The 27,165-nt window shown below is 41.0% G+C and overlaps 1 protein-coding gene across 3 annotated transcripts in view; it reads right to left on the bottom strand.

Moving 5' to 3' along the window:
* The window catches only part of fubp3 (far upstream element (FUSE) binding protein 3), a 34,471-nt gene extending 7,519 nt beyond the window's left edge, over window positions 1-26,952 (bottom strand). For 2 of the 3 annotated variants that reach the window (XM_083793669.1, XM_083793671.1), the window contains exons 1-12: window positions 26,675-26,952; window positions 19,276-19,348; window positions 12,511-12,541; window positions 11,966-12,015; window positions 11,761-11,832; window positions 10,351-10,408; window positions 8,910-9,069; window positions 6,870-6,968; window positions 6,308-6,412; window positions 5,757-5,877; window positions 3,473-3,573; window positions 2,384-2,513 (exon numbers count right to left, since the gene is read on the bottom strand). In XM_083793669.1, coding sequence (XP_083649795.1) covers window positions 2,384-2,513; window positions 3,473-3,573; window positions 5,757-5,877; window positions 6,308-6,412; window positions 6,870-6,968; window positions 8,910-9,069; window positions 10,351-10,408; window positions 11,761-11,832; window positions 11,966-12,015; window positions 12,511-12,541; window positions 19,276-19,348; window positions 26,675-26,812 — 1,138 coding nt within the window. In that variant the 5' untranslated portion in view covers window positions 26,813-26,952. The remainder of the gene's footprint in view (window positions 1-2,383; window positions 2,514-3,472; window positions 3,574-5,756; window positions 5,878-6,307; window positions 6,413-6,869; window positions 6,969-8,909; window positions 9,070-10,350; window positions 10,409-11,760; window positions 11,833-11,965; window positions 12,016-12,510; window positions 12,542-19,275; window positions 19,349-26,674) is intronic. The other variant, XM_083793670.1, reaches the window with a different exon arrangement.
* Window positions 26,953-27,165: the final 213 nt, after the last annotated feature.

Here is a 27,165-nt window from a genome sequence, read left to right as displayed (position 1 = left end):
ACTGGAGAAAAGAAGGGGAGACAAAAGTGCAACTGGTGGCGGCATTTAGGGGACAACCAAGAGACTGGTTAGCTGCTGCCGTGTCTGTAATGGGAAAATGTCGACACTAGCTCTTGGGAATCTAGGGAAATGAATACACAAATCTAACTAATTCAATGTGCTTGGGGAATTTCTTTTAACATACAGAACAGAGGCTATGAAAGTGGCTTTTAATCACTTTAAAGCTTGCATCCATATTTTGAACAGTTTAAAAAAGAACAACAAGTCAAACATTTAAATCTTTTCAAAAATGGCTGATAAGCTTACATGTTGTGATGCATTGTGAGCTTGTAGATTTGCTATTCATCACTGCACATAGGAGTTTTATTAACAAACAAGTATTAGCCGCTATACAAAAAAGGGTGAGATCATGTTATGTCCAACTTGAGAAAACCATTGCGGATGACTGGTTTTGCTTTTCCAAGACAGCAAGATAAGAAGACATTTTATTTCAGGGTACGCTTACTCTTGTGAATTTTAACTGGAAACGAATTATTCAAGTTCGCCCACTTGCGACACAATTGCTCCTACTGGATTCCCATGTTTATGAATGGCAATATGACATCATATGGACTAATACGTCTATATAAATTGGTTGTTATGCCGTTTGAACTAAGTCCTCTTTAGTAAAGTTGGAGCGGGCAGCAGGCTGGTGGGTGGCTTGATTCATCAGCAGGCAGAATGTGCGTACGGGGGGTCAGAACAGAAGGGCCAAATGGGCTGCATATGGCATCGTAAAGATATTAATCACTGCATCCTTTAAGGGATCGCTGACAGGACCCAGACCCCACCGCCATCTCCACCATATTGGCCCACTTCATATGGTAATGCGTTGAGAAGGGGACGCAACGCCCAGGTTTATTTGTTTCCCTGGCCTCACTAAATGGACAAAAGACACTTGACATTTCTATTGCCATGTTTTTATCATAGGTAAAGAGGCCCCCTTGGGCCACGCCCACCACTGCGAGCGCACACACACACACACACCACACACACACACACACACACACACCTTCTTCCAATGCAGTGGTCAATGACTTTTAAATAGCTGGCAATAGAGTGGGAATGAATAGCCAATAAGCTAATTCCTCCTTTTCATTCCGTCGCTGCACTCTATTGGGCTGAAAGGCCCTCATTAGATGCCAGGCAGCCTTCCACATGATTGAGGGCTGTTATTATGCACCTTTAACAATTAATGTCACATTACACGCATTATCCCCGTCATTAAGCCCTTAGTGAAACCAATGAATGCCACTTGTGCTATATACATGAGCCTGGGGTGGCGGTGGTGGTGAGGAGGGTGGTCACGCACTCTTCTTCTGTTCAGTTTGAACCACACTGCATTCAGTTATGAGAGGCAAAAAAGCTTTATCCAATGACCTTGCTATTACGATGCATCACTATGTTATACTTAAGTTTAGACAAGGACGTATGTTGCAACATTACTCTGCATCAAACGCATCTGTAATATTGTTTTCATCAAAAGTTGTTAACTTGTTTTGTCACCTTCTTCAAACGCTGCGTTCACACAAAAAGCTACAAAATGACCAAGAAGAAGTGTGTGTGTGTGCCAGCTATATTGCTGCCGAGTCACTGTTGAAGAGTTGCTCAAGCCACACTGCGTAAATGAAAAGGGTCAGGTTAAATGGCACAGGGAACTGGTTAATTGTAGGGAGAGAGAAGAGTAGAAATAGTGAAACAAAAACATAAGATTGATTGATGCTTCACTACGTCATTGGGGCGCTGGAACAAGTTGAAGCCAAATCAACTCATTTTGGAGCGCGTCACGCCCATCACGCTGTGACAAGTGGCGGCTGTCAGTTTGTAGCTTCATGTAACTGGATTCCAATGGAATTGATTCTTAGCCCGTTTGTTTCCGGTAGTGTGAACGGAATTAATAATGTAACATGGCTGTCATATTATAGCATGAATTTCAGCCAAGACTACAACTGACTCCATCATTAGGAGTCAGTCATTGCAGAGGCTTAGTGGCTATGTGACATCCAACTTCCAATGACCAGAATAGATTATCCAAACTGTAGCTAGAGCCAAACTAAACGGCAGGCCGCATTATGCAATTCTTTCTGGTGTGACATCACATAATCAGTTAATAACCGATGTTGAACACTTTCACATCACTTAATCAACATCAGACTTCAAAATCCAACCGAAGACCAGACAAATCTTGTTTTCAATAAAATGTGTGCCATTATATTCAAGCTAGTAACAAAGACAACTGCACAGATGCAGCACAACGAGTTTAAGTAAATGTGTGTACAACAGCAATAGGTTATTTAGTGAAACCAGTTAAACTGGTTTAATTGAATACATATTATGTCCTCACCTTTACCGATCACTAGGCCACACTTGTCAGCAGGTACGGTATATGTCACTTCCTGCACTGCCCCAGGCCCTCCCATGTTAGTGTCACTGCGGCCTCTACGTCCAATCAGACCACCAAAACCATCTCGCTCCTGTAAAGAGGGATCCATATAGTGAAAAACACTTGGCAAATATACATGACACTCTGCAGAGACCTTTAATGGGGTTAACATATCTAAAACAAGACTAAGTGGTATTGCCACTAGTGGAGAACGTTTTGGGAAGGATTCTGGATCAGTTGTTAACTTATAGGGGGTTTGAGAGAGTATTCTGGCAGACAGCCAAGGAAGGAGGTGCAGTAGTAAAGCCCGGAGAGGAGAAGCTTGGATCAGGATCTACAGGCAGCGTAGGCAGAATCCTACACACTACAACATCCTCTGGATGTTGTAGTGTGCAAAACGTACAGGAGTGATATCACTGCAATAACAACATGTGTGCCTTGAAGGACACCTGCCTGTCCAGGACCACTTCCCAGGTTCCTCAGACGGAGTCTGAGAAAGGGCGAGAGCCCGAAACGTCACAGCAGCACTCGGGTGCAGTAAAACGATTCTACACAGTGTGCGAGCATTCTTCTTTTAGTTTTCATGTCATATTTTTTAGATTAGCACCTGCCCAACTTTGGGTTTCCTCCCTTATATTGTTTGTGAGAGATACACTCAGATTGATGTAGCAGCAGGGTTCCGACAAGGGTGATTTACAACTACAATTAGCAGAAGCTCTCATCCACAGCGACATATAATAAGCAAGGTACTTGCATACAAATTAATCACATACATTTAGTGTAGTACATTTTAGTTGCAAATGTATCTATCCAGCTAATCAAAGTTTTCCACTGAATCAATTATGGCATGTAAAATCAAACAGGCCATGATTTGCATGGTGTCATATGAAAAATAGGATAAAGCTTGTAAATGTATTGGTCATATCGCTGCCAAACAATTACAATGCAAAGCCTAACTATTAGACTACAGTCAGGAGTTTGTTAAAGACTGAGACTTGTTAAAGACTGAGACTCCACCAACAATGTGTATAAAATGAATGTTTTTAGTACCTGTGCTGTATGAACCAGCTCATTGATGAGGCATACTGCATGCTGGCAGTGGTCAGGCTGGCCTATCACCTGGGCAATCCTCTCAGTACTGACCCCATCATCTGGAAGAAATTTAAAAAAAGGTTGGTCAAATCATGACGCCTGACTGGTTGACACATTGCACACATGCCCCTTTGTAGCAGGCGAGAGGTATAGAATGAGGCAAGAGGCTGCAGCTTTAGTCTTGGCTGTTCTGCAAACAATTACTATTTCACCTACAATGTCCCAACAAAAACAGCTTCCGATAACATTTTAGGTAAGATATAGGCTGTGCAGTTGCTCAATGTCGATGGCTAGTTTAAATGTTTGCCAACAATATTCGTGAGGCAGAAATGTGCAAAAATTCTAAACATGAATATTGCATAACAACCGCCTGTGACTGCTTTCTTTTAGAAATTAATCTTGTAATGAAATCGTTATCAAAAAAGTAATATAACTTGGATATGTCTATGATTTTCATCTCATCATATCTGTTTTATAAAAACAATCACTCACTCCAGCCCAGGGCTCGAGATTAACGACGTCCCGGGGACTGTAAAATATCTATTTGGGACTTAAATGTATCTCATTCGGGACGGTTTCGGGACGAGAGGAGTTTTTACACTGAAAATGCGCATTTCGTGTGCACCGATGAGCAGCATGAGAATTTGCCGTGCCGTCAGTCAGACAGTTGACAACAACAACGCACACACTACCATTCACCCAAAGGAATCATAGGAATTATATTGCTTTTACCCCGTGGATGGGACATTTAGATTTAAAAACTATAGGTTGGAAGCATGGATAAAGCCATGGTTGTGTGCTACAGAAAGGGACATGGGGCTACACTACACAAACGTTTAACGTTAGCTTCCATGCTAGGCTTGCTAGCTGGCATCGACATTAAATAATATGTTGGTATATATCCTCTGAAGCAACAGATGTTTTCTAATGCTCAGATTGTTCTGGAATTGCTGCCCCAACACTGTGGAAGGCACTCCCCAAAACGCTCTCATTCCACAGTTTTTATTGTGGATTGTTGATATTATTGATTTATTGATTCCTTCGTCTTAGTATTCCCCCTAATAAAGTAGTTTTTATTTGTTTTCTCATGCCACCCATGTAATAGACATTTGAGTATTCATATACCTGCATGTTTATCTGTTTGTCTTGATCAAGTAGCCTACCACCAAAGTTGTATAAGCTACTGTAGTCACTATTGATTCACTGGTACACCAAAATAACAAAATCCATTTGAAAATAAATATCACTGTTCTCATGTCGAATATTGATATGCAATTAAAATGTGATTAATTTAGATTCATTAATTACAAAGCCTCTGACACTTTTTTGCCATGAGAAAATAATTGTGTTAAGTGTTGTTGCTGTTGTTGTAACCGTTAGTTTTTTACTCTTTGAGACCGAAGACGAATTTCCACACGTGGACAATAAATGAAACTAACTAACTAGCGGTAACTAACTAACATAAATTTTATTAACATTTTTAACCAAGCCCTATTTTTCATCTGGGAGCATTTTGACTAAATCAGTGTATCTACAGAAGAAACATTAAGCCAAACAAATAATGTACTGCATGTATTCAATACATGCAGTACATTATTTGTTTGGCTTAATTGTATTTCTATTACAATAGGAATACAGTTATTAATTTCACAATTTGAGTGGTGCTTTTTTTGTACTTTTATTTTCCCGGGACTGTATACATTTACTTCGGGACGGTTCTAATTGTATTTTGGGACGGTTCCGGGACGTTGGTGAAAGAAGTTAGTCTGGAGCCCTGCTCCAGCCCATAGAATATTGTAATTAATCACTTAAACCCTATACTCTACCAGCGGCTTCTCCTCCCCTCATCTCCCAAATGCATTTTCCTAAAATAACCAATCTACAAGTTCACAAGGCGCCTCAACGCATTGTTAGCTTGTAGATATACCATGTTCTCTGGCAGTTTGCCAAGCTACCTAGAATAGGGACGCTAGGTTTCATGTGGTTATATCACACCTCAAGGGGTTGATATAACAATATATTGACTTACCATGTGATATCCATCTATACATTCACAAAACCTGTGTCTGAATGTGTCTACGTGTATGACTGTTGCAGGAATAACTTGGCCACCATCCGACCGTGTGACCTCAAACTTGCGGTGCGCAGCAATGATGCGGGGGTGTGCAGTGCCAAGAGGGAATTCGGTTGACCAGTGGTTGTCGTTGTCGAGAACTGAAAAACCATTATTTAATGTTTTTACCTTGTCTGAACTGGATCCTGACACCAGCATCATTTTGAATCTTCTTAATCATCTCTCCATTCCTGCCAATAATGATTCCCACAGCAAATCTTGGTACGGACACCTGGGCAGAGAGAACAGACTGCACAGTCATTTAGAAAGAAATGTAACTGTTTAGATGGAGAATTTAGAATTATTTTTTTGCATTTTAAATGACTTGCTTTATTATAATAATTGTTATTATATAATTACTATTACTCTCTAATTACTAATTACTCAAGATCATGCTGAGATCAGTAATCTTCATAACACTCTTAAGCCATTTAGACCTGGTGCAAGTTGCAACCTAACGTTGTCATACCTCAATCCGGGAGCTACCTCTGTGTCTCAGTTGTTGCTATACTCTACATGTAGCAACATCATTTTTTTGGTCTGCACAACTAAGTAAGTAAAAGTAATTTATACTTTGTGGTATGACAGTGCCCAGTACGAAAAATAGCCCATCTGCCATTTTCAGCATGGGACATCGTCGTGCAAAGTTTTGCATAAAAAGATAAACATAAGATCCTTACATCCAAGGTGCTTCCACCCATTTTGGGTACAAAGTCTCCTCTGCCAGCTCTAAAATCCGTCTGTTCTTTGTCCCGAATGAGCTTCACCACCAACTCCCGGGCTAGCTGAAGATCAATAGAAAAACAGGAAATCTTTCAATAAAAACATATTCACAAATGGAAAATAAATCACTGATCTGCTGTGGGCTAGGTCAGTGGTTCTCAACCTTTTTGATATATTTCAACCTATTTGATATATTGTAGTACCCCCAGTTGATATATATATATTTTTAATCTTTGGGACGTCAATCTACACAGTAACATCTTGGAACAAACAATATCGGAGTAACAAAACTGCCAGGGTTCATTTGATTCCAAACTAGCCAGGTACCACTTGGAGGAAACCCTCCCAAACCCATAGAACCTCTGGACTAAACTGGCAAAGCATACATAGTAGGCTTGACAAACAAAAAGTCTTGACAGGCTTTCAAGTCTTCACATGCACAACGGACGGCATGCAATGTGTAATATTGAGAGTAAACTGTGAATACATTTTGCACACGTCAAGGTTTGCATGACTGACCTGCACTTTGTAGGGGTCCCCGGTGATTCTCAGGGGCTTGTCAGCTCCAGTGGGCAACGGATCACTTTGAATCATAAACATTTGTACCCCTGTCCTCTCCTGCACTCGTCAAATCAGAAAGAGGAAAATGTACAGTAAATATGACAACTTAGTGTGGTGGGGGTAGGGCTGTGCTTCTAGTCAACACAAATTACACAGCCGTCCCAACAGAAATGACATCATGCTCAACACACAGGATACAAATATATTGTGATTTATTTTGTCCATCCTCTGGAATGTTGAGACAAAAAGGAAATATTCATATCGATATTGTGGGGATGACTATAGGTGCTTTCGCAACACATTTACAAATGAAGATTTATGATATCGTTGCTGTCCGGAAGACAATACCAAACTCCATTTGAGGTTTTTAATTATTCTTGCCATATGATATTATAACACCCTTTAGGTCTGTGTGTTGGTAAAAAGAAAATCACACCTGTGTGGACCGAGCGGTGCAGGCTGCTCAACAACACCGCTGGCTGGCTACAGTTATAGTTATAGTGCTCAGTGTGAATGGCCCTTTAGGCAGCTCAACAGTGCCACTTTAGGTCACCCAGCGGTATTGCAGCTGTTCTTACTCTAAACAGAGAGACAGACAGACTGCCAAAAAAAATTAACCAATGGAAAGTATTAAAAAGTGCTTTGGCGGCCTGGGCCGTGGCTCAGCGGTCCAGGCACCTTGGCCGGTAGCCCAAGTCTGGCAGTGTGCCGCGGGTTCGACTCCCGATCCCGACGGACTTTACTGCATGTCACTCCCCCATCTCTCTCCCCCATTTCCTATCAGCCTACTCAGCCTAATCAGTCCCTCTATAAAAAAATAAAATAAAAGGCGAAACCCACAAAAAAATAAAAACCTCAAATCGCCAAACTATCTGCCAAACCAGCTAATTCCACCCGTTTAGCCATCTTTTAATTTATTTATTTTTGTTCATAAAAAACACCCTTACATCTGTGTGTTAAAAAATATTGAACCAATGAAAATAATTACTTGAGCTGGATGTTTTTTAATTTCCTTCTAAATTTACATTTTGGAGTTAGGTGGTTTCTTCCAGACAGCAGAGATATATACCGGTAATCAGTAATAATTATATAAGCACAAAGTGTGTAAAGGCTAAAAATAACTAGAACAGTCAGGTTATTACATCACTTTATGGTAATGCAACCTTTAAAACAAAGAAAAGACAATATCACAATATCCAAAATGACCCAGACAAGTCTCATATCACAATATCAATATTGATTCATTGCAGAGCCCTAGCTTTGGGTCCAAATGGCGAGTACACAACATCGGTCATGAACTCATTTTGCAGCCTTTAAGTAGTTATTAACTAATTTCATATCTACTTTTTAGCATCTGAAATATGATTATCTCTAGATATGTACTAAATATGTAAATATCTCGGTCTGTCCATTATTAGTTGTTCTATCTTTACAGAAATGTGTTTGTGTTCGACCTACGCTTCACAACTGCTTTGCTAAGTTGCAGACTAGAACAAAGTAACAAACATTATGTAGCCTGTTAAACGTTTCGCTCAGGTTGATATTCAGGAGATATTTTAGTGACAATACATATCTGTACAAAAATACACCGCCATCATCAGCTAAAAGCTTATTTCCATTGCGGTCCCTAATAATAAAATGTGAGTGATTTTGAGTGGCGTGTGTTACCGTATAAGCTGCAAGATGAGGTAAGATGTAAAAAGTAATCGGAGCCTGATCAAATATAGTGGATATCCCACAAATGCAAAATATCATAACCATAAAAGGTTATCCAGATTTGCTGAATCAGCAACGTGTGGTGTCAACATTTCAATACTCTCATGGAGCCATACCATGATATGATATACACCAGTGGACTTTGCTTCAAACCACAAACCGGTTTGCTTCACTCGCTCACTGCACAGGACTCGTTTCTCAGGCAAACACCGGTTGTGTGCGAGCATAACGTAAAAGGCTCCAAAAGTACATATTTCAATATGCTACCAGAGTTTATCATACCTGCAGCTGTTTGATGGTTTCTCCTCCTTTGCCGATGACAAGACCCACTTTATTGGCAGGGATAAGAATCTGTTGCATGGAACTGCCATCCATGTCGTTGTGGAATCCTGGCCCATACCGACACTGCTCCACGATATCCTTTAACAGCCTCTTGGCTCTCCTGTAGGACCAGTGAGGGAAACAAGACTTGAGTCATCTCTCTACAACACAAGGAATATCATAGCTACACCCAAACCCATGACACATACTGCAATTGGAATCTAAAATAAGTGTTCAGTCAGTGATTGATAAAAGAAGTCGAGAGAAAACACATTTTTACCATTAATTCTTGCTGTGCCGCTAGGTGGTAGCATAAGTATAGTTAAGCTGTGCCAGCGCTTGTGTTCACTTTAAGAGGATCTGTTACATCCCGCTGTAGCCCCCTGCATCACTGTAAGGACAACGTTTACCTCTCACCAGAAACGTTTACATGTCGGGAGCAATGCGAGACAAAGTCCCAAATGACATCCGAACTTCACCAAGGACAGCGCTCGTAGTTTCCAAGTTAAGCTTTGAATATCCTGCTTTTAACCAAGGTAAATGGAGAGGAGTTGTAAAGATCCCATAGCTGGTGGTGACGGAGGCGTTGCATAGCAACCAGACCAATGTTAAAAGCTGCTATGGGGCTCAACCGCTTCATATATGGAGTATACGGGGGTACGAACATGTTCGTACATGGCTGATAACGTCCCATTGCTGGGGGGTACGAATATGTACGGATTTAGCAAAAAAGAGTTTAGTAGTACCGGTAGGTATAAATTGAGCATGTCATGCAATGATGAACTGCTGCTTAAAGTAGCCTTTCAGTGTGTCAATAAAAGTAAAGTGGACCTCATCCACAACTCTTCTTAAATTTTCGACTATATTTTAGTGCAATTCTTCTCCCATTTGTACAGCCTTGATTTAATACTCCATACTAGTATGTGTTGGTCATCCAAAAGAATATCTACAAGCTACCGACAACGCATCGCAATACCATGTAAGCTTGAAGGTTATATCTGGTGTATTTGGCAAATGATTCGCACATTCAATTTAAATTTGTGAGACTGAAATGAAACATTTGCACTCATGTGTAAATAAATGAGAAGACAGTTTTACAAAGTTTAAGCATCATCGTCACAATTCCACTTTACCCAATTTCGGCCACACTGGTAGAAACGTCAAACAGGCTCAAACAACTCTTTTATATTCTTGTTTTTTTTTTTGTTTGGCAGTAAAGTAATTGATTTAGAAGAATATGGCATTCTGACCTCACGTATGTTTTGAGACAGAGGCATGCCTCAGAGCAAGCGAAGGTTTTGTTTACACCAACAAACTAATCCAGCTAAGACAAAGAATGATGAATGAGACTATGGTTATGGAAATTAAACATGAATGAGGTGCACTAAGTTTGGGGACTTACTCAATGTTTTCTGGACTTCCAGTGAGAGTGCAGGGTCTGTCTATCGTTCCTCTCGTGTCTGTGTAAGAACAATGACCAGGTTAGTTTATTTACATACCCGTCAGATATATACAGTAATTCAACACTGCAATCACTCAAAGTTCGTATTATTTGTAGTTTAAGTTCGTAGTTTGTAGTTCAAAATATTTGAAATTGGCACCGCATGAATGGAAAACAAATGTAGGCTTAATAATGTGTTTGAGTCGGGTTGACAGAATTGCAATTCACAACACTACAACTACCAGAATGCTTCCAACTGTTTCGGTTCATTCGAGGTGCTCCTGAGCGAGATGCCTGGAGAGTGACTTATTTTCCATTGTCTTATGAACGGGCAGGTGTTTTTGCAGCCATCATGCACTCACATACAGGCTGCCATTAGTGTGACGTTATCTGATAAGGGATCCAAGTCCAGTGTAGCCCGAAAAGGACTAAGATCACCTTTCATACGTCATGCAAAAGAGGAATTCCAATTCAAAATGCACAAAAACACTGCATAATCATGTTTAGTATGTCTTCATGAAGAGGGGATTTGGGTCAAAATAAGCTATGTGCCCCGATCTAAGGAGGTTGATATCGGGCCCAATATCATTTACCTGTATTTCAGAGGTTCATAAATCTGACTGGCTCACTATAGCCATTATAAAATTAGATTGATGAGTGACTGCATATACTGTACCAATGAAATAGCATGGCTTCTGGAATATCAGAGATACTTTGGTCTGAAATCTTACATCTTTAACAAATACTGGAAAATATCTGAAAAGGCCTCAGTTGACATGACCTGTGTTGAGCAGGGTTAATTTCTGATGTGTCTGTGTGTCTATCACTGACAAAGCATATTGGAAATAACCAGTAAACGCACACAGTTGAACCAAGTAGGAAAGATCACATCTGTGTGAAGTGAGGGGCACTAATATATTAAGATTAGATTAGGTGATGTAATGGTGATAAAACAAACGGTGCCAACACAAACATTAAATTCCATTAACAATAAAGAGCCAATATGACGTAATGAGTTACAAAATGACGTATGTTTTCCCTTCATTGTCAATGGCGTTTATTAACCCATTTAGGCCTGACGTCGAAAAAAAAAAAAAGTTAGCTCTGAAAGAATATTATATTCAAAGATTTGTGCCGCATTTTTACGATTTTTCAAAAATAGCAGAACTACAAGCTCGTAGTGCGCCACTCGGTGGCGCGCTATGAGCTTGTAGATCTGCTATTTTCCAATAGCTAAAGTATAACATAATGCTTAGTTAAAGGTTAAAGGTTAAACAAACATTGAACTAAAGACAAACATTAAACCTCTATATAGGAGGGCCTCAAAAAGGAAGCAGGGATAACAGGAAGCCGTCCAGAGGTTAATCTTACCTGCAGCTATTTGGATCTTACAACCCGATTCCAACTGAATTCTTGAGATCTGCTCTCCTCCTTTTCCAATGACTAGGGGAAGGCAGAGAAAACAACTGAAAATGGCCAGCTTTAAGCCCCCGTGAATTTAAACGTGAACCCCACAAATGGAGCAGAATAATGTCAATACCAGGACAGAATTTGGTGAGCTCAAGGGACTACTTACTGAATCCCACCATCTTATCAGGCACTTTGAAGTCTTCTGTGGTAAGAACCCTTTAAGAGATTAGAGACGACATGAATAACCCTGGTTGATCAAGGATGAATGAATAATTCTAGATACATCTAAAAAGGTATACGTCATAGAAAACATGTTTGTATGTTGTACAGAGACAAGTAAAGGGGTCAATTAAAGTACATTATTCACACTCTATGTGCTTCGCACAAAATAATATAAAAGTCCCTCTCTACCCCTCACACACAGACACACAATCTATAAACCCTAACCCCACTCACACACGACACAGTAACACCCCCAACACACGCACACACACAAAATAACCAAAGGCCTAAAGAGGAAGACCTTAATTCTGCTTTTAAAAGATGCTCCAGCTGTAGTATATCACAGGTCATTGTTACAGAATAGGACCAAAAAGTAACTTAATACACGATCAGCATATATATTCCATTTCAATAATCCATGTCAATTAGCATATACCCATGTCTCCCATCAACAGAAATGCTCATATATAGTTACATTACATATCTCACCTTTGATGTACCATTCCAGCAATGTGGTTTCCTACAGAGAGAGACAGAAGAGCAAAAACTGTTATTATGCAAGTAATAAACTGAGATTTACAATTGCCAATAATTCATCTCTAACTCATCAAAAGTAGAAAACGATGTTAATGTTAATAGCCAATGTGAATGTGTGAGAACCGACGGTGCCCTCCAAAGCCACAGGCATTTTGCATATTGTTGGGAACCCCTTTTGGTGTTAGCATTATGTTATGCTTTAGCTATTGAAAAATAGCAGATCTACAAGCTCATACGAGCTTGTAGATCTGCTATTTATGAAAAATCGAAAAACGACTGACATAGAAAACTGTCATTTTCAAACAGACATTTTTTTTATCTGATCTCAGGACGAAATGTGTTAAATAACTTTGTCCTCATGTATTCTGACTTTCCACTCTCTCTCTCATCCTCTTTAACACACCAACAAGATTCTGTATGAGGGAATACCAAGGATGAGACAGAACATAGCAGCCAGGAGAATGAGACTAGCAGGACACTGCCAAAGACACCAAGAACTGCCAGCCAGCAGCTGCTGTGGGAACCAACACACGGGCATCGATCACAAGGAAGTCCCACACTAACATACGTGGATGTACTCAAGAACGACGCAGGAGTGCAAATTACCAATGAACTTGTCAGATGTATGGAAAACTGGGATGACTAGAAGCGACGATAGAGGGCTCGTCTGAGGACGACCTAGAGAGAGACAGCGTTGCATTGTGCTGCGTTGCATTTGACCCCATTAATTTGTTGACGCAAAACAACGCAACACAGTAGGTGGAGCTTTGGTGTAAGAAATCCAGTGTTTTCCTTAATACTGAACAAGTCTACACTTTTTTTTTAAGAGTTGTTAAGACGAAAAGATATGAAATGAAGGCGACAGTGCAGGAATCGAGTAGAAGAAAGACAGCCATATAGAAGAGCATAGTTCAGAGAATCTGTTCAGATGAAGCAGTGACAAAATGCAATGTGAGATGCACAATGTATGACCTTTAGCAGTTTGTGAGATTTGCCATGTACATACACACACAAAAACCTTCAGCCTGGTGGAGATATTAAGTCAGGCCTAAAGGAGCTGGGAGCAGATGGAGATGGCCCTGCAAATCCTGTGTGTCATAGTATCTGACCCATGGCAGGGAGTCTGATTCAGTATGGAAATTAGGCTTTTGAGTGTTGCGTTTCGATTGTGGTTGTCTGGAAAAAGAAGGTAGCCCCTGGGTCAGTGGTTGATGGAGTCAAATTGAATTTTGACTGGTAGCAGCACCAAGCAGGGGTTCACTAGGGCCAGGGGTCACTTACGGATATGCTGCCAACAACCTCAACATCTCTGTTGAGAAATATCAGGTTTGATCAATGTTATGTACATTTCAACGGACTTCAATTCAGCTGGAAAAACATTGGGTCATTGTGAATGTTTAACAGACTCTGTAATATCCTGAACTCACAAGAGTAGCAAAATGCTACATAGAGATCAGCTTGGCATTGCATGATGTCTATCTGGACTACCAGCCCAGGTGCCTGGAGCGCTCGGCTGGCCCAGGCCTAATATAGTGAAACATTGAAGGTTTTACTTCAATGTTTGGATTACAAACACGGACACACAACTACTGTAGTTAAGTACAATACAATATGTCAAAGCTATGCATTCAGAGTTGACATAGCATACAAACTGGTCATTAGACTGACCGCTCATTATTCATTATATTAGTGACAGTCCCAGTTTCAATTCACCCTGATTGGTTCCTGACTGACTAACCAGCAGGCTCATTCTGCCTTGGTCCGTCCTGGTTCCGCCTTGTTTATGTTGAATTTGCTAAAACAAACATGTGCCCAGTCACCATGCTGCACCTGTGATGTTCCTTTTTACTGACACCACGTTTAAAATAACAATTGAGTGCACAGAATATGAATATGAAGCAACTGAAAAACATGATATTTCAATGGTAGTGAGATGGAGCAAGAAGATTTTTGTCCAACCACGAAACGGCAACCAATGCGCGCGAAGAGGGGCACAACCACAGGCGGGATTTGACAAAGGGTGAATTGTACAAAAACTGTCAGGTTTAATAGGGTTTATAGTGTTATTTAGTTATAATGCGTTCTGTCATCAGTCAAATGGGCTGTCGTACTCGTGGCACCCAATGTGGCAGAGCGCAGAATTATTTGGGGAATATACTTAAAAAGCCATAACCATATAATTTTGCCTTAACTTTGTTGTCTTCAGACATTGACATTTGACAATGTCTGACAGATACTAACATTCTGCAGATACTTACTGTATTTTTAGAATAGCTAAAAGTGATGTAATTTTGCAATTGTGGGCAGCGGGCATTACAGCTGGAACCAGATCTGCTTGCTTTGCTTAGCCAGATATCTAGCTGGAGCTGCCATGAGCTAGATAAGACTTCATTAACAAGCACTGTTGTCATCTGAAGTCAGTAAGTAATGTAAAATCCCTTGTTATTTAAGACCATCCACTTACTATTCAATAGGAAAAAAGCCTCTGCAAATATACAAGGCTAAATCAAAACATACACTGTGTTTAGCACCCAAAATAAATGTAATGCATATATTGGAAACATCTTGTCTTGGACTACTGATCCAAAGAGGCAAAAATCGGTTCTAGTTCATTCTGAATATCTATAAAAATTGAAGCCAAGCTTAAATGTATTGAAAACAAATAGGAAATTACTCTTTCAAACACAATGGCTCTAAATGTAAATAAATGCAGCAGAGTGGCTCATAAACTCTGGGCCTAAAAGTCTAATATCTCCCCTGGATTATAGAGTCTAGTGGTTAAGATGTTGGCTTTCCATGCGGGAGACCCGGGTACAATTCCCGGGAACTGAAAAAAACACAACCCTAGTACAGCACATGGCCACATACTGTTACACTTAACAATGGTGTTCAATAAATTGCTGTCCTAACCAGGAGTCGATCCTGGATCTAAGTAGTAGTAAGTAGAACACTTGCTTGACCAGGAAAGATATTAGCTGCAATACCGTTTGCCTTCTCAGTGATAGGTTTTTCAATGTAATGAGTCCCGGGATGCAGGGATGGTCTTTTAGATGAGTCCCATGGACATTTTAGACAGTTAGGAGTCATATTTTGCCATTTTTACAAATTGCAGCATTTAACTCCATTTAATTTTATATGGTTATAATGTAGTTGTATTCATGTAGAAAACAGAAGAAATGATGAACTAAAGCTAGCAAAATAAACTAGAGTAAAAAAAACAGTAAAGTAGTACAGTAGTGGGTGAAGAGGTCGTTGTTTTATTATAAACTATAAACTGCATTTTGGGATGCAAAATAAAACCCATTTTAATCTCTGCCTTCTAGTAGGCGACGGCGTTGAAGGCTAGAGTAACATGAGTCTTTATGAGCAATATATAAGCAGTTTTCTTATGTTGTTCATCACATTGCAGAGGAATGCATTTAGAGTTATCCACACCTTTTCCACTGTATTAAACAGCTTCCTTTATGGAGGGCTGCAATACTGCAGTAATATTGAATAGTTTTGCATGATTGTGCAATATAAGATGCCGACACGAAAAACAAATATCAGGAAAGTTTCAGCTGTGCACCCAGCACATCAGAAAACCTGTACAAATGACAAGTGTCTACATCCCAGGTAAAGAAGGTGAAATATACTGTATAAGTGTAACCTACAATTATATAATGTAAGCCTAGCCAGAAAAGTCAAACTACCCAGATCTACTGAATTGGCAATTCACTGTCAACATGTCAATACAGTCACACAGTCTCCGTTTATCTTCACAGTGGACTTTGCCTCAGACCACAAACCTATTTCACTTGCTTGCAAAATAAGGCTCGTTTCTAAAGGGAAGACAACTTGGGTGGTGGCCACCAAGCACAGCTGCCTTTCTTAAACAAGTGAGAATCTATTATAATGGTGGTGGTGTCTGGAATTCATCGTGGTTCTTCAGCAGTGCAGCACGTGGGAGGAGAGAGCTAGAACTATCCCCTGGGTGGCCTACTATGGGTAGCAAGAAATCTGTCACTGTGACTGTACTGAGCTAACTTAATTCACTTTGTGGCGAGCAGAGAGCAGATAATCCCGCTCTTGAAATAACGAGAGAGTGACTGCCGATCCCACTGATAAGCCCATACTGTATATTGAAGAATAAATTGGGGTGGCGGGTCTTCCCTGGCAAAATCCCATGCAGGTCGGTCCAGCTGTGTCCCAGATTAGCGTCTCACAGACAGATGGACATTGGACAGACAGACGATGCACACGCAGATCAGACGGACCAAGGGATCCGACATGAGTGAACAACGGTCGGACATGCGGTCAAACATGCGCCGCTCCCGTGCTTGCGGTTATGGTTGTCGGTCGATTAACACTCGGACCAATAGTATGTCGGAACTAAAGCCTGTCCACAGACAGACACGAGCATAAACATAATCCCTGCCCCCAGCCTTCTGGCCTAGTAGTGAAGATAATAAATATTAGCATTACCTTTTGTAAGCTTGTTCTTGACAATCGGCTGGGAGCGACCTCCTGTAGATGCAACAGTACCGACCAGTTCTGACATTGCATAGATGTGCATAATTGTCTATGCAAAATTATATAATGAAATATAAATATATAAAAAAAAAAAATCTGCCAAATTTTAGGAACGAAACTTGAATGTCATTTTAGAGCTCCGATGACTGCCCTAAGATGAATTGTGCATTCATTTGACCGAAGCCGTCCAACGGCTGAATAGCCACTTCCTATCCACACTGTGGGCAGTATAAATAAAATAAAGTAATAACACAAATCTAAATTTAGGATATTAATCGCAATCCAATGAATGAAGCTTTGGAGCTCCAACCAACCACGTCTCTGCAACTCTACTGGAGCGAATTATGGAACACCATTCTAACAAAAAGATAATCCTTTGTTGGGTAATTGATGACGGCAGTGGAGAATGCGGTCTAACACGTCGATCCAAATTCTCCCATAGGTGTTCAACTGGGTTGAGATGTAGTGACTGACGGCCATAGCATGATTCATATCATTTTCATACTCATCAAAACATTCAGTGACCCCTCATGCACTTTGTGGATTGAGGCATTGTCATCCTAGAAGAGACCACACCCATTAGGATGGACTAGAAATGTTTCATCATACCGATCGTGTATGATGAAACATAATGGTAGGATAAAGATGATCCCTCACAATAACTTTGTATTAATTATTTGCAGCCAGTGACCCAAGTGGACCCAAACCATGGCAGGAAAATGCCCAGCATAACGGAGCCACCAACTCAACTCAACACCAACTCACTGAAGGGGTTAAGGCAGTGGTATTCAATTGGCGGCCCGCGCCCCCTTGTGACCCCTGGAAGAATTTTGAGAATAATAAGAGGGCTAATAAAAGTTACAGGTATGGTGTGTGCGATATTAATTGTGAGATTACCATAATGACGGTAATCATTAAAGGACCACTTTTCAACCTATATTCATATAATAGGTCCTCACTAATAATCATGATAAAATGGCACCTTTTTTTCTACTCTGTCTGTGTCACATAGGAGGGCTGTGGGCAGTTCAGAAACCCACCCAACAGTGACATCAATGGAGAATCCAAGCTAATAGAAACTGCAGGCTTTCTAGTCCTGAAAAGTTGCAATGCGAAAATGGAAGCCATCATTCTCACAATAATAAACCCTGTTAGGGTCCATTTGGTTCCATTTGTACACTCTCAGAGTTACAGACCCATAAGGGTCCTTTTGGTTCCAAACCATCATTTCCCTGGGGACCCACTGGAACTGCCTCAAGGACCCTGGGGGTCCCCGAACCCCACTTTGGGAATCACTGCTCTATGTAATCTGATCTTTATAGTCTGATAAACTATTCTCACGTAAATAAATCTTGTTTAAAAAACAATCTGCCTAACGATGATGTCACTGGTGGTCGTGGACGGGTTTCTGAACTGCCCACAGCAGAGTGAGTGTGGGTGTGTGTGTGTGTGTGTGTGTGTGTGTGTGTGTGTGTGTGTGTGTGCACTGTCAAACAGGTCTAGGCCTACATCTATTCTAAGGTGGCATATACCTGTATAGGCATATTATCCTGCTCACTACTGTGCGGAAATATACATAAATCTTCGTGTTTGAGCACAAAAAGCATTTTGAGAACCCAAAAATGTCCGCACTTCGCGCGCACACTGTGCGGCACCCCACACACAATCATTCTACAGTTGTGGCCCCCGGCCTAATCTAATTGAATATTGAAGTTAGGGGCTCTCACTCTCACATTTGTCCAGTGCGAACACTGGGAAAGAATTAGAACGCTAAAGCGAGGGAGAAAACAAGCAAGTGTGTGTGTGTGTGTGTGTGTGTGTGTGTGTGTGTGTGAGAGAGAGAGTTGAGAGAGATGCAGCACGAGAGAGAGAGAGATGCATGATCATGTTTAATGTCAATGTTGAAGACATTACAATTCTATTTTAGTGAAAATAGGTTCTTCCTTGGTCTACTGTACTGGGAGTGTGGGTGCAAAGATTCACGCAAACACCTCCATTCCTTCAGTGGGCGAGACAAAAAAGCCTCGCCAGCATCCTGTCAGCTGGACCACTTTAACAATAACATTAATCAATGAGTAGTTTGAATGATCTGATCTTGAATTTCCCCGGGCAATGGTTAGTCAAAAGTTAGTTCACAATAGTGGAATGTTCTGGACAATGCTGTTATTGTTTATGTTGACAGACTGAGATTGTGAGGATCCTTACCAACATCGTCCAATGAATGTTTCTGTCCTCCATAGCTGTACAGGGAGGGGTCTATCTGGTCACCCATCACCACCTGGAGACAGAAGAGGAATGATATGCATTAGGTCACAGGTCCCCATTTGATACAAAACTCTGCATACTGTATCCAGTAGTTCCCAAACATTTTAGCCCGTGACCCAAAAGAGAACTTTTATGTTTCCCCGGGACCCAAATAATAAATAAAAAAAGCAGATGGGCAATTTTCCCAACCCACTGTTGGGAAACAGTGTTAATACTATTACTATTAAGTACTATATAGTGCATACAATGCTTTAGACACCTTGGTCTCCACAGTTTGTTTACACCACCCTCCAACACACATTAACCCATTAAGAACAGAAGCCGATTCTACAAAATGCTTTCTATTCTAATTGAGTAGTTCTCAAACTTTTGAGATTAAAAAAAAAAGTTCAACAAATAGATGTACAGATCGTTGCAGATGCGTTAATTTGTCTCCAAGATTTCAAGATTTCTGGTGACAGACACATTGGACAAAGTGTGTGCTAGCCTATCACTCTGTTAATTAATTGCCATCCGGTTGCGTTTTGCATTCCCTGCCAGAAGACTGCTGAAATAAAACAATATGAATCACGACTCAGCACTTGAATTTCTCACCAATCACACAAAATGTTCACATTGGTGTCTCTGCCCCATCAGTGATGTTCGGCTAGTTGGAAAATCTTGGTGGTGCAAGAACTGCCGATACCAACTTCGGCAATGTGTTTGTTTGCACCGCAATGACGTTATTTTGCCCTTTATACCTCACAAACTTTGTTTAAGAATGCTACCCATCGTGTTTTAAGTAAGGCTTTGACCTGAAGTCTTGTTTTCTTAAACCTTTAAGGTTCTTCGAATGACAAAAGTAGTTTTAGGAATGAGACCTGTGTGCCCCATGAGATATATATATATAGAGAGAGAGAGAGTGAGAGAGAGAGAGAGCTTGGTCCCAGTCCACAAAACGCACTATATACAGTACCTCAGCAAAGTGTCAGTGGTGATTGATCAATCAATAGAGTAGATGCCTCTTGTGACCCTTTCCAGTTGAAAATATGTAATTTGTGTCAAGCTAAATGGTTAGACAATAGACATACAATTAAGGATGTCCCAATAAAGTACCGACAACACATGCCTTTTTCTATATCTAGCATGCTCGTTCAACAAGGTTTGGTGAACACTTTGCCGATCAATTTGTCTGCACTTTCAACATTTTAGCCGCTGTTAAATGGTAAACACATTTCTACCTCGCTGTCACAATTTGTGGATTAGGGGAGGGAGGGGGTGATTCTGAATTACTTCACATTTGCCAATAATCTTTTTTTCCCCCCACCTACCCACAGTTTTGCTGCCAATACGCTTCCCAGCTTCAATAGCTGTTAGCAAGCAATGTGGCTCGCTACTAGTGGGCTGTGCCGCTCAGCTGTGTCAGTTTGTGTACTGTACATCAATATGTACATCTGCGTCTTTGTTTCTCTGTCGCTCCGTTTTGGTTGCTCCCCCTGTATGGGACAGTAGCCATTCCACTGTGTAGATGAAGCACATGTGTGTTGTTGCACTCTTTAGAACTCTCCCCAAAGACAACGAAGCTACAGGATGTTGACAATGTTGGAGTAACTTAAGACATAGAGATAGCTGGAAACACTGATTATGTTTTACATGCTTACAATATCAAATAGGATGCATACATGCTTGTAGCAGGGGCGAGTGTGTACGCCATACAGCTGTTACTGATCAAAATTAAAAGAGGCCAACACCTTGACCCAATCCCTAGTTTTTCATCTGAAGCCATTGCAGTAGTTTTGCTTAATCTGGATCCATGTTTCCTGGATACTACTGACAACGCACTCCCCATCTGCATTCAGGCAACTACTGGACACAAATAATGAAAACAAGCTCAAATACTTGTCACTGTTGGCAAGTCACATTTGTTATCTCCACCAGGTCAGTGGGCTGTGCAGGAGACTATATCATTATCCCGTGTCTGTATCCGCGGTTATCTCCCAAACATTGAATATCTTTCCAATCCGTCAATGACAACTATGTTATTCTCAGACACACCATCCATCCAAGCTACAGGTCCTTGATGGTGTAAAGTACAGTAGGACTAGCCAATCTGGAGGATGTTTAGTGTACTCTATGTCTCCTCACTTCACTACAAGCTTTGCTATTATTGCCTCATAGTGCGCGCGCACACACACACACACACACACACACACACACACACACACACACACACCCCCCGGGACATTTTATAAGTCCTACTTCAACAACGTTAGAGTACAGTATTGCATCCCAGGACCCCTGGAGGGTGACATGATTGAATCCTTTCTCAATTGAGTGAGTCTGGATGCAGGATGCAGGCTATTTGCAGCACTAGTCTGTAATATATATTATGTTCCTGCAGCAACTCTTCTATTCACACCAACATTGCTGTGGTCAAGTACTGTTGGTCAAGTTTATTAAGATTGCTACATCTCCTCCCTCCCCACCCCAATCCATTTGTACACACACAAGCTGTGATCAAATTAGTGGCCAAAAAGCAAAAGGCTACAAGTCATTTTCAATGGAAGTCAGCAACATTAAGCTTCAACTGGCACCAAACACTGTCACTGCTTGACGGGAGTGATGTGATAATTTTTTTTCAACACTCCAATGACGCAGTGAAGCGTCAATCAATATATTTTTGTTGCACCATTTCCCCTTGCATTTCCTCTCCCCAGAATTCCTGCTTCCTGGAAGAAAATCTTATTCTTGGCGTTAACCAGTTCCCTGTGCTGTAAAACCTACCCTTTTCATTTACACAGTGTGGCCTGAGCAACTCAACAACAGTGTAGGCGATCACACTTGGCCATGATGCATCTTTTGCAACAGAGTAGGGATGTTAATAGTTAATCGATTAATCGCCGTTCAGAAAACAATTAAACTTAAGTTAATAATTGAATGGTAATTAATCGAAAATTCTGCGGTTCTATCATTGGGTGGTTTTCTGTGAATGTAATGCTGTCTGCGCGAGCGAGTGGCAGAGGAACGCACATACAAAGATGCCTGTCCCGGTATCGTCAATGTTCAAATAAATATTTGTTTAAGGAATATAATATGCCTTTTGTATTATTTCTGTATATCAGCTAAATGTAGATTATGTTAGACATTGAGGGAAATTAACTGACTTCTTTATTATTTTTTACAAAAATGCAGCTTAATCAACTAACCGGTTAATCGATTGATAAGGTTATCAAAACTTAATGAATTAATTGATCATTCCCATCCCTACATCAGAGTTAAGTGAATTGTGCATGTTCAATAATATGGGTCCATTTGGTTACACTGGTACACTCCCAAGAGCTAAAATAACAGATGACTTCAGGTCTTGGTGGCTAGTTACACCAGAATTGGTAACCTATTTAAGTGTGTGACTCCAGTGCTTACTGTTTGGAAATTTCAGCTGCCATTCGGGAGCAGAAATCCATCCAGATAATCATGATTCATCAGGTAAACAGACTGGTTTAAAATGATGGCGCACTTGAAAATCGAAACCGCCCATAATCAATCACAGATTTAATTTCAATAGGTTACCTATGTTGGTCTAACACTGATTTGTAAAACTCTAGATTAGATAGATTATGAGACCATGTGTGTATTTTGTTAGGTAGACAGTCACACAGGCATTTACAACTTCAAACTATATTACATCACCTACAGCATTTCACAGACACACACTTCCCTGTTCCCTATACAACCAACTTTATGTACAAAATGTAAAATGTTTACATGGAATAAATCAGTGGTCGTCAAAGTGGGGTCCGGGGACACCCAGGGGTCCTTGAGGGAGTTCCAGGGGGTCCCAAACTAAATGTTAGTTAGTAACCATATGTACCATATGTACAGAGAGTGTACATATGGAACCAAACGGACGCTAACGGGTTCATTTGGTTCCATTTGTACACAGAGTTAAATTAACATAGATTTTACAATGGTGTCCCAGAGATATGTCATTAAATGGGGGTCCGTAACCTAATGCATGTCAAACTGCGGGGTCCTTGAAATAAAAATGGTTGAAAATCACTGCTAGAGCATCTTTTAAAATCAAGGACCCCCAGATTGACACTTATTAGGCTGCAGACCCCCGTCTGCGGGCTAATATGTGTCAATTTGGGGGTCCTTGACATGAAAAGTTTTGAGAACCACTGCGATAAACAACAATGTTTAGTCTAATTAAGTCAAATGATTGCATTGATTTCTATTTACTAAATGCAGGTGCATGCTTTTTGGATGGATGCAACTTGCAAGGCTCCAAAATCCAAATCATCATCCCTGCCTAATAGTGCCTATGTCACTTTATGACTTTGGCTCCGAGCAGGTCATGCCTAGTGGTGTAGATATGTGCCCCACTGAGTGTCCCTTTCTTGTTTGTATGTGTATTGAGAGCATGTCAGTTACAGGTGTGTTCAAAATCAGTGACGTTAGACTAGCTTTTACCTCACTGTGTTGTGTGTTTGCTTTAGGTACGATTACTGTGAGATAAGACTGATTAGTGTCATTCACCTATACCTACTGCTATGGCATATCCTAAACATTGTTTCTATACAATACTGCACTTGTACAGGGAAAATAGCAGGAGTAGGGGTGTAGAATTGCTAGTATTAGTGTATTTTGATATTGTTTTTGTCGTCTGGCAGGGTTAACCGACTAAAAGCCAGACCACAACAATGCAACTACTTGCAACGATTATTTGCAAATGGCAACAGTCTGCAACTGGTCAGTCAGGCAACTGCAACGGTCACAAATGTGGTTTTGTTACACAGAGTTGCATTGGTGTGGACTTTAAGCTAGTGCTACGAGGACTATCAGTCCGTAAAGTGCCAGCCTTTGAATAGCAAGGTTCTTGGTTTGACGATCCTTCTGGGCACTGCCAACTCATCCTATGAGTAGCATGCAGGTAACTAAGATACATGGCAAGTAATGGGAGCTGGCGGTAGGTGTGGCTCTCCACCTCAGCAATCCATCTCCCAGGGTCTAGTACAGTACATTGTAAAGGGGATAGACACCACCCTCGTTGCTTGGCTGATACGGACAATAAGCCAGTTTGACTTACTTAACCTACATAATTACATTCGTGCCTCTGTGAGATTCACTCAAGAGGTTAACGCTCACAGTCTCGACAACAATCAACTTAACTTGCTTGGGAATGAACTTGCAGAGCAGTAACTCCTCATACAGGTCTCTGTGGCACTGCCGGAGGTGTAACAACAAGTTTATTGTGTTTCCTCAGATTATCACAAAAAGTGTGCAATATTTTTTGCATATAGGGACTAAATCATCCTCAATATTTTTTCAAGGCTGATTTAATTGTATCTTCTTGCTACTGGACTTTATGCAGATTCTGCCAGTTTCAAACTGATTAACAACTACTAGGGGAAAGACTGATTGACAAAAAATTGCAATGTACCTTAGAGTTTTTGTATGAAGTGTCAGTGCTCGTGTCAAACAACTGTTGAAATATAATTAAATGTGATATAAACTCACAGAGTTAAAGTAGATTCTACAATTTTGACTACATAAACATGAGTTGATGCTTTTAGTCTATTTATGGTTGGTCCCCATTCCCCAATGCTGGAGGGACAGCTGGCTACAACAACTGTTTCAACCTGCGAGACTAAAACCAGAAACGCTAGTATGCTGAAGCATTGGTCCACAAGTTCCCAGCCCCAGCTCTCATGCGAAGTACACACAGCTGAGAGAGTGGAGGGGGGACCTCAATGTAGAGGGTATGCGCATGCATAAAGTGAATGGCAAATTGAGTGGCAAAGTGAGTTTAACATTGTTTAATGTCGTTTAATGCAATCAGATAAGACATTTCTGTTTGGATGTATGGTCTGTCACGGCCAGGAAGTAGTTATTTGCCACTCAGTTGCATTCCCACATAACTTCCGGATTTTATGGCGATGTCACGCGCATACCCTCTATTATGCTTATCTGGGCATTTCTGAAGGAACAAACTGTAAATAAATGTATATGCAATGCCAGAGAATTATGTTCAACTTTTAAGAGGTTTCATAAAATATTCTTAAATGGAATAAAGAGCAAATATACGTTATGGCCGACAGACACTGTGGAAACTGTAGCAGTGTCCAGGTTTCCAGGCACAATTAGTGCCAACTATGAAACAAACAACTTTGGAAAGATACACACATGACAGCTCAACATACATATAGATGTAATAACTTGAAGGAATATCAGTTAAGTAGTCTTCTGAAAACATATATTGTAGTGTTTTGTCTTCTACGACTATTCACAAGTATAGTAGGTAAATCCCAAGTGTATAAAACAAGGGGTGGGCTTATTTGAACAGGTGGCGTTGGCATATTGGCTACCTCCTATTTTGCCAATTTGTGGGCAAATGCACTAATCCCACTAAACTGACCAACGAGGTTATTATTGTGATCCTTAATAACTTTACCAATACGCCCAAACTGCACCATGCTAATGGCATGCATGCTACAACGTATAGTGGGCTAAGGATGAGTGACAAGCTAACCTAGCAGTGCAGCACTGACACTGCTTTTCTTTCCAACAAATCTCTTGATGTTTCCAGTGACAAAAGCACCACCGTTTTATTGCTCATGTTGTTATTAAAGAGTGCAAGTGGTTTAAGAGCTTAACTTTAGATCATCACACAGTATGTCTGACAGCCATGGTTTCATAAGGAACTAAACAGCAGGCTGCAATGGATGCTTCGAGCTCGTGTTAGTGGTAGTACAGCTAATAAGCTAACTGAAACTTCACAACAGGTTGCACTTTGCTGCTCATGTCGCTTTATTCATTATTAAAAGTTACATTCGCTTCGACGTTGGCGGGGCAAGACGTTTATTTGACACGTCTGACATGTGTTGTTCGTTGCTGTTGTCGTTTTGTGTTAACATTTATTTACTTTAATTTACAGACACTGTTGTAGTGGAAGCTGGCGTTATGTAGCTTTGGCTAGCAGATGAGCTTGTTTGCTGTGCATTAGCCAAGTTAAACTCCCGTTGTACGGTCGGTACGAGGGGGTGTCGCGCGACGAAAATAGCAGATCTACAAGCTCACGAGGCGTTGCTGACGCAACAGCCCGTGAGCTTGTATATCGGCTATTTTCGACGCGCGGCACTGTCGTACGGGCGAATTCTAAACACGGCTTATGGAGTGTTTTCAGTAGGAGGAGGGGAGGGGGGTTCTTGGGGGGGTCAGGGGTTGGACAAAATGCACTTCCAAAGCCACATGGAAAGCAAGGGGTCTGTTTTTTTGTTGTTGTTGGTGTCATCCGATTAAGGCTTATTATTACTCCTACTACGGGTCTTATTCCTGCTTCAACGTGAACGCATGTTACCTGTCTGATCCGGTGCATGGCGTCTGCGAAGTCATCCTTACTCGTCCCACCGACACCACCACCACCAGGCTGGCCCAACACAGACACCGAGGCCTGGTGTCCTGGTCCACCCTGCACCAGCTCCGCCATCATCGCCATCCAGCAGCAGCAGCAGCAGGCAGGCAAGGCAAGGCAGGCAGATCGAGCGAGGTCCTCGATCGGGACACACACAGTACACACAAACACACACACCCACACACACTGTGCTCAGAGACACACACTTCAGGAAAAAAAAAAAAAAACTAGCAACACACGTGCCGACCCCTAGCTCCGCGAGCCAGAGGATCTCGCGAGTTAATCACAGCGCATGCTCAAATGAGTGTGGTGGTTTGTGAACCACAGATGAGTAGTTGGAGAGACCAGAGCTTTATAATGATGATAATATTAAATTATTAATAACATTATATTTATATATTGTGTGTGTGTGTGTGTGTGTGTGTGTGTGTGTGTGT

This window comes from Protomyctophum parallelum, assembly GCF_964188405.1.
Source record: "Protomyctophum parallelum genome assembly, chromosome: 21".
In the NCBI taxonomy this organism is placed as follows: Eukaryota; Metazoa; Chordata; class Actinopteri; order Myctophiformes; family Myctophidae; genus Protomyctophum; species Protomyctophum parallelum.
This window is presented reverse-complemented; position numbering and strand designations above follow the sequence as displayed.